Source organism: Uranotaenia lowii, chromosome 2, assembly GCF_029784155.1.
Source record: "Uranotaenia lowii strain MFRU-FL chromosome 2, ASM2978415v1, whole genome shotgun sequence".
NCBI lineage: Eukaryota > Metazoa > Arthropoda > Insecta > Diptera > Culicidae > Uranotaenia > Uranotaenia lowii.
In genome coordinates this window covers 13,530,310-13,539,117 of record NC_073692.1, presented here as the reverse complement: position 1 = coordinate 13,539,117, position 8,808 = coordinate 13,530,310, and the positions used below count along the sequence as shown (strand labels likewise).

At 33.6% G+C, this 8,808-nt stretch overlaps 1 protein-coding gene across 1 annotated transcript in view; it reads right to left on the bottom strand.

The window, feature by feature from the left end:
* Positions 1-5: 5 nt before the first annotated feature.
* Positions 6-8,808, bottom strand: part of LOC129741073 (klarsicht protein-like) — a gene marked incomplete at its 3' end in the record, with an annotated part of 366,425 nt that continues 357,622 nt past the window's right edge. Inside the window, exons 4-6 of the mRNA XM_055732774.1 lie at positions 1,711-2,175; positions 310-435; positions 6-242 (exon numbers count right to left, since the gene is read on the bottom strand). Of these exons, the coding sequence (XP_055588749.1) occupies positions 6-242; positions 310-435; positions 1,711-2,175 (828 nt within the window). The remainder of the gene's footprint in view (positions 243-309; positions 436-1,710; positions 2,176-8,808) is intronic.

The following is an 8,808-nucleotide window of genomic DNA, read 5'->3' as shown; positions in this document are numbered from 1 at the left end:
GATCTTCTCGCTGCTGCTGCCGCTGTTGTACTCGCCCTGGTGCTCCCGATGCTGATGCTGCTGCTGCTACCCGGCCCCTGGAACTGGTGCTGGTGGTGCTCCTGCTGATCGTGCTGCAGGTGATGGGGATGAAGCTGAATCTGGTAGTTGATGATGTTCGGTTTGATAACTTCACAATCGCTGCCCTCGGAATCGGCATCGAATCCAGCGTTTGAGCACTTTTTCGACTTAGCCCATTCTTCCTGTAAGGTTGAAAAAACAAAAGTTAAACTTCCATGTTTTTTAGAACTGTTTCAGTTTTAAACTTACGCCACTCAAACAGCCATGCTGAAATGAGGGTGAAGACCCAGGCAGAGATTTGGAGCAGCTCAGGCGGGCAAGTTTGTTGACCGGTTCCTCGTCCGTGTCCGAGAGGCTGGCGTTGTTGTCCGAGCTCTGTTGGTGAAAGAAAGAGAAAAACTGTTAAAGTAACGAAACAATGTGAAAAATAGTAAAATAGAAAAAAAAACTTATTGGAGAAATAAATTGTAATTTATTTATTTCTTCGATTCGAATTTTCAAAAAAAATTTGACTTATTAAATAACCAATACATGTTTGTGAATTTTCTGCTATTTAGAGACTCTTTAAGGATTTTGAGTCATAAATTATTGACTCTTTAAAGATTGTTTCAAAATTATCTTTGTGTCTCTTTTCAAGTTTTGAGAATCTCAGCTCTATTGGTAATTTTCAGAATCTTTTGAAGTTTCCATAAAACACTCATTGTTACTGTTCAAGACTTTCTTGAATCTTTTATAATTTTTCAAAATCTCTTTCCAAATCCTGTTGAGACTTTTCAGTCCTCTTTTTAATTTCAGACTTTTAAAAACTTTTTTCTCATTTTTGTCATTTTAGTGATTTTTGTCATTTTTGTCATTTTTGTGATTTTTGTGATTTTTGTGATTTTTGTGATTTTTGTGATTTTTGTGATTTTTGTGATTTTTGTGATTTTTGTGATTTTTGTGATTTTTGTGATTTTTGTGATTTTTGTGATTTTTGTCATTTTTGTCATTTTTGTCATTTTTGTCATTTTTGTCATTTTTGTCATTTTTGTCATTTTTGTCATTTTTGTCATTTTTGTCATTTTTGTCATTTTTGTCATTTTTGCCATTTTTGTCATTTTTGTCATTTTTGTCATTTTGTAATTTTTGTCATTCAACTGATGCTCTCTCTTTAAATATCAATAACGGCGCCGGCCTCGCCCTAGTAGTCAAGTGATATGAGGTTTGAATAGTAAAAAAAGGATGAATAATTCTGAGCTTTAGGTTGGAGGTTTGCATGATGGAATATGATACGTGAGCCTCCTAATATTTATAGGCGTTTTGAACTCTTATAAAACATTCTGTCTTCGAGACTGTTCAAGACACTTTGAAGACTCTTGAGTTCTTTTCAGAATGTTCAATGATTATTAAAATTAATTAATGAAACTTAATTGAGATTTTTTCTATTCTATTGAGACTCTTCTAAATAGGACTCTGATAGAGTTATTATGAAACTTAGATACTCTTTCGCGACTTTATTCAAAAAAACTTCCTATGAGGACTCTATTGAGCTTTTTCAAGACTTTTAAGATGCTTTAGTCTCTTTTAACACAGTTTTGGACTCTTTTGATACCATATGGAGACTTTTTTTCATTGAAGATAAAAAAATTTAAACATGTTCGATCGACTCACCGAAGTTTTGCTGTCCAGCAATCCCTCGAGCAGACAACGGATTTCGTACGCCTTCAGATACAGCAGATAGTACCGCCTCTCGAGGCTTTTGATGACACTATTTTCCTTCGGTTTCAGGGCACAACCTCCGGGTAGAACGGAACTTCCACTGCGAGGCTGTTGTTGTTGACGATAGCCTGTTCCTCTGATGGCTGCTGGCGGCTGATAGAACTCACTGCATCCACCGGGTGGATTTTGCAGGTCCTGTGGTACCTCGGGAGTCAGGGAACCGGATCCGGATGGTGGTCCCGAGTTCGGGGCACTTCCGGTGGCCGTCGGGGTTGTGTTGGCCGAGGAGGACGAGGCTACACTGTTCACTCCGGATACACTGCCGCTGTACTTTGCAGCTTTGGCCGACTTTTTCTCGTACGCTCGAACGCAGGCAGCAACGGCACGGGAATTCGATTCGATTTCCCGGTAAATTTCCTGGAAAGAAGGGGGAAAATTCGTACCGATTAGTGTGGGTGCTTTCGATGAACTGGTGAATCAGCGCTTTCTATCGAGGCCGATAGCGGCTTATCAGTAGGGCAGATTTAGTAGTTTTGCTGGAGCTAAAAGAGATAAATTATTGCATTTTTATCCATGACTGAACCCTTTCTGTGCTTTAAAAAACAGCAGGGTAAATTCTAAAATTTCAAATTTACTTCAAACATCACATGATTGTTAATTTGATAAATTTATCATTATTGACAGTTGTATACAGAATTCTATCTATCATAAAATATTATAAGCACTGTTGGAAAGTATAGGGTTAAAACCATATGGTTTGCAACATTTCTGATAACAAAAATCCCTCAACTGTAATTAATGAACTATGAAGGGGGCTCATGGATGTAAACCAAACTGTATGAGTCATCCATGTAATTATTTGTGGATATTTTTATATGAACCTTCAAGTCACTTATTAAATAACTTATCAATTCCAAAGAAGTTGGTCTGATAATTGTGGCGCCAGCTGATCTTCGAAAAGTGAAATTTAAGCGAAAACCTAGATAGGTACAAGAATTTACCTAGTTGGAATGTCTTCGAAAATAATGTTATATCAAACCTTAAATTTTTTTTAGAACATTCTTTTGCAAAATGATCATTTGTTCATGAATATTTTCCAACGTATGTCTAAAAAGCTTTTATCTTCTTTTTATGAACCTTTTTTTGTCTGTCACGTGTTGAAAATCATTCCTCCATTCACAACATATCACCAGTGGACACGCATCATTAAACCACAATGATTTACAGCTGATTCGAGACCTTTTAAGTGCCCTTCCTCCATTGATGTGAGAAAATTCGACGACCCATCATCGTCTTTGTCAACGGAAGAAAGAAGACGCTAAAAAAAATTCAACCAAAGGTCGTCCACAACAACAATAAGAATGGAGATGATTATGGAGCTGTCTTCAACTATTTTGGATAGTCCATCCTATAGAGGTAACAGACGAAATTCCCAGATTTGGAACACTATATGGAAAATTAAATGCTAATAGTGACGAGCGTTTAGTCGGTTTGGTTTTGTTGAAGGGCAGCACAATCGCTGGAGCGTTAAATTGTTGCCTTTTTCTGAGGTGATTCTTCTGTCGTCTGCCTCCTGACTGTTGATTGTCGATAAAACCCTGTTTCATTGATATGGTAAAAAGAAGGTTCGGTTTGTGGTGTCGTCGAGCGTTTATTTGTTTACATTTTTGATTCTTCAGGAACAAACCAATTTACATAAATAACTCTACCCTGTCACTTAGCTGTTCGAAGTTCAACGTGACCCTGACCCTATTTTATGGCCCGGCAATCAACTGACCATGGTCGATTTTGGTTTAGGGTGTGTAGGAATTTTCCACCTGATTGAATTCCGTTTTCAGAGTTCGACTTTACTCCCTGACTTGAAGCAGATCTGGAGTTTCACATTTATTTAAATTTTACACAAGGGATTTTGTATTTACATGATTTTCGCTGTGAACAACAACAAATATTCAAAGTCCTTTTCAATGTAAAACATTTAGAAGTTTTAGAAATTAAGAGAAGCTTTGCTCTGACACTTGAAAGGAAACCTGAGGCATGAGCCCTGAGACATGAGACCTGATACATGAGACCTGATACATGAGACCTGAGAGTTTTGAGAGTTTCCATGAGAGTTTCCATTTTAAATCCCGTTTTTTTTTTTTTGAATATCCTATCTATAAATCAACTTAATTTTCAAGTTTGGATTCATAATTCAAATTTTAATTTTTTTTTTCTGACGCTAATACAGTGAGCGAAATAAGAATAGCACCACTATGTGTTTTGCTTGTTAAAATATGAATGATTGAAATTTACGAAAATTTTCTTCCACAGTTTGTTCTGAATTGCCTAACGGATAAATCAAGCATAAGTTTACTTTTTTTGGTCGTAGCAATTGGCGTTGAGGACCAAAAATGTGAAAAAGGGTGCGAAATAAGAATAGAACCACTTGAGTTTTTCAACAAAAACATGATTATTTTTGAAAATTAACTGTAAAAAAGTGAATAATAATGCTTCTACGAATTATTTGAATAAAAAACTGCATTTTAAGGAGTTTTCCAGAATTTCAAATGTTTTCAAAGGTTTTAAAAGAGGGTTTTAAGAGATGCTCCTCTAGCGTTAAGGAATTTGATATTTAAGCTGTAATTCTTTACAAAACTACTTACCTTCTTCATGAAAATGACGTGAAATGATGAAAAAAATATTCCCGATTAATTTTGAATCAGTAAAAAAATAGGTTGGAAATCAAAATCTTTGATTTTGTTCAGTAAACCACACTTTTTCCAGTTTCAAGTCGTAGATGGCAGCACTATCTTGCAGTTAAAACCAAACTTAGTCTCAATCTTGATTCTCCAGGTTTATTTAGGCCCATATCCATCATTTTGAGGTATTTTCCCATCACAATTTTGTGGAAAGTCACTCTGCAGAAAGCTTTTCCGGATTTGCAAAAGAATCACCAGCACAAAAATATACAACCGCCAAAATTCCTACTCATCTCAACTTCCGATTCAATTGCAAATCATACTAATAATACTGCTAGCCGTCTGGTCTATCAAGCTCCATCGCAAAGTATAACTTTATTCTGATAATCGGTCACAAGAATTCACTTTTAGTGACCTTGATGCAATCTATTTTATTGGGATTTAGTGATCTTAGAATTTTCAAAGCGTTTACACGGTACATGTATTTATTTCTTGACCAAAATCATCCAGCACTCCCTAATTAATCCCGGATATTCGAAAATGGTCATGAATTTGGTCAAATGGCAAGATAGTGCTGCCATCTATGACTTAAAACTAGAGAAATAGTGTTTGACTGACTATTAAAAAACATTAGTATTTTTGAAATCCAACCTGCTTTTTGAATTCAAACTCAGCCTCAAATCTATGTTTCATCATTTTGCATCATACTTATGAATGTTAATGAAGAAATCAAGCAGTTTGATAAAGTTTTATAGCTCAAATATCAAATTCCTTAACGCTAGAGGAGCATCTCTTAAAACCCCATTTTAATACCTTTGAAAACCTTTGGAATTATGGAAAACTCCTTAAAATGCAGTTATCTATTCAAATAATTCGTAGAAGTATTATTATTCACTTTTACACAGTAAATTTTTAAAAATAATCATGTTTTTGTTAAAAAAAAACTCAAGTGGTTCTATTCTTATTTCGCACCCTTTTTTCACATTTTTGGTCCTCAACGCCAATTGCTACGACCAAAAAAAGTAAACTTATGCTTGATTTATCCGTTAGGCAATTCAGAACAAACTGTGGAAGAAAATTTTCATAAATTTCAATCATTCATATTTTAACAAGCAAAATACATAGTGGTGCTATTCTTATTTCGCTCACTGTATTATTTTAGAAATATCAAGTTTTATTTTATTTGCTGTGCTAATGACTCTTTCGAAATATCTTTTTTAAAATTCACTTTTAAAGTCTGAGTTTTAGATGCCGGATTCTGAATCTGTTTACCTAAGTTCTGATAAATATAGGTATCTATTTTCTTAGTCAGAATTTTCAGCCGATCTAAAAACTGCATGACTTTATTCGATTTTTCAATTTGGAATCCTATCCAAATTTTAAAAATTATTTTCAGGTGAAATTTTCTTTCAAAATCAATTTTTTGAGATATTTCTCAATGTTTATGATTCCAAGATTGCGTAATTCAATAACCAATTATCTGTTTTTCTTTTAAATTATAAATAAAAAGTGCGGTTAACGGTTTAAGCGAATAATGTAAACGAGAATTACACAAAAACTTGAAATCTTGTTACACCTTCCTTTATCAATTTACCAAATAAAATGGTGGCAACCTAATTTCTTCCGGCATTTTTCCCGCATGGGACAATTCCCGATTCTGATATTTAACTAACTTGAATCTTTGTTTTCGAGATGTGGGTTTAATCAAAAACTGTCTGATTTCAACGTATGAATTTACATCAGGACTATTAAGTCACAGCATTCAGATTTTTCCAATATTCTATTCGCTTATTTCCTCATTCAGATTTCATGACTATTTTTTCCAGAGATTCGTAAAAAAGCGCACAACGGTAAACAAACATGAAAAATCTTTAAATAATTAACGCTTTAAAAGTTAAATACCTTTAGCGTATTTAAACTTCACAGGTATGAAAAGTTTTTTTTTTTTTCATTTAACCCTTCATTTCATGATTTTTTATTTTTCCTTAAAAATCATTTTTTACAGTTTGAAATGATGAGTACCTACATCAAGAAAAAAAAATAAAATAAAATACGATTTTCCACTTTTTCCATACATTAATTGTTGCAAATTTGTAACTTTATGAAACGAAGGGTTAAATTTATCGGGAAATTTTTCTACGACTTTTTTACTCGACAAATGTATGCGCTGAGCTCAACAATCCCATTTAAAAAAAAAAATTCCCGACTTTTTCCTGAATTTTACTCATTAATATAAAATCCCGACATGTTCTCGCTTTTCCCGAATGGTTTTCAATCCTGAAATAAACTACTATGGATTTTAATGTTTCTGAGAAAAAATTTCGTCATGATGACATGAATGAACTTTACAATTGAACAGGTTTATGTATAGCGGAAAATAAGCCCTCAATAATTTTCCCGGTTTTTCAGATCCCATTTTTATTTCCCGTGTTTTTCCCAGTTTTCCCGGATCACTGGTCACCTTGAATGAGACATGCGACATAAGACATAGGACACAAGACATAGGACACAAGACATAGGACACAAGACACAAGACACAAGACACAAGACATAAGACATAAGACATAAGCCACAAGACATAAGACATAAGACATAAGACATAAGACATAAGACATAAGACATAAGACATAAGACATAAGACATAAGACATAAGACATAAGACATAAGACATAAGACATAAGACATAAGACATAAGACATAAGACATTAGACATAAGACATAAGACATAAGACATAAGACATAAGACATAAGACATAAGACATAAGACATAAGACATAAGACATAAGACATAAGACATAAGACATAAGACATAAGACATAAGACATAAGACATAAGACATAAGACATAAGACATAAGACATAAGACATAAGACATAAGACATAAGACATAAGACATAAGACATAAGACATAAGACATAAGACATAAGACATAAGACATAAGACATAAGACATAAGACATAAGACATAAGACATAAGACATAAGACATAAGACATAAGACATAAGACATAAGACATAAGACATAAGACATAAGACATAAGACATAAGACATAAGACATAAGACATAAGACATAAGACATAAGACATAAGACATAAGACAAAAGACATAAGACATAAGACATAAGACATAAGACATAAGACATAAGACATAAGACATAAGACATAAGACATAAGACATAAGACATAAGACATAAGACATAAGACACGAGGGACATATAAAACATGAAAAGTAAGGCATCTCATTTTTCACATCTCACTTCCACGTACCACTTCTCAATTCTCACGTCTAACTTCTCTACTATCATGTCTCAATTCTCACTTATCACTTCCAACGTCTCACGTCCAACATTCACTTCAAAATATAAAAAAAAATCAAATTAATGTTATGCAGTTTGAGTCCTATTTTTATTTCTATAAAGTTTAGAGTTTAACTCCAAAACTGTACTACTGACATTTTTTTTGAATTTCAATGTTGATATATAAAAGGTATTATTATGCGTAGACTTGAGTTTTTTAGAAGCCAATGAGCTTGAAAAGTGTTGCATGTTGCTCCAGTTGACGGTATCCAGGTTGGCCCATAAATCAAATAAAGAATTCGAGATAAGTCAAATCTGGCCGAGATGCCCAGATATTGTTCAAAACTTTCCGGATTTAGCCCGGGTTTCTTTTTATATTTTTCTTAATCAAATAAAAAGCTCAAATTTCATTTTGAAATTTTTTAGATGTTTTGCTCAAAAACGATTAAAAAAAAATTCGAAATGAACATAAATGTTTGTTTAATCTTTTGATACGATTTTGACACGGTTGCTGTGATTCAATGAAAACTTTTAATTTTAAGATATTTTTATTCACTTTCCTCTTGTATGTTTTTGGCCTAGATTTGGTACAGTTTACCCTTTTTTACAATTTAAAAAAAAAATCGCCCTGAATTGCCCGATCGTGTGGTAGAAAGTATTAAGGTTAAAGATCGTCGTTCTTTTTAACAGCTATTTGGAAGATAGCGACAAGTCATTTTTTTGTCCTTTCAGTTATTGGTGACATTTTAAAAATCAGAGAGACCTTTACTTGAAAAAGACTTTGTAATCCATAATCTGGTAATATCATCTGGTTAAATATAATCGACCAAAATCATGAGAGAAGAAATAGAAGGAAATTGAAATAATAGCCTTTGTATTTTTAGGAACAACCTCGATAGAATATTCGGCCGAATATTTGTTTGGCCGTATAGTAGAAAAGGCCGAATAGTTGAATAGTTATTCGGTACATCTCTACAATAGAATATTGAAAGATTACACTGGGTGACAGCCAAAAAATAGTCTGTTGTTTCTCAGCTGATTTAGACTAATTTTTGTGTCCTGAGTTAGAATATCACATT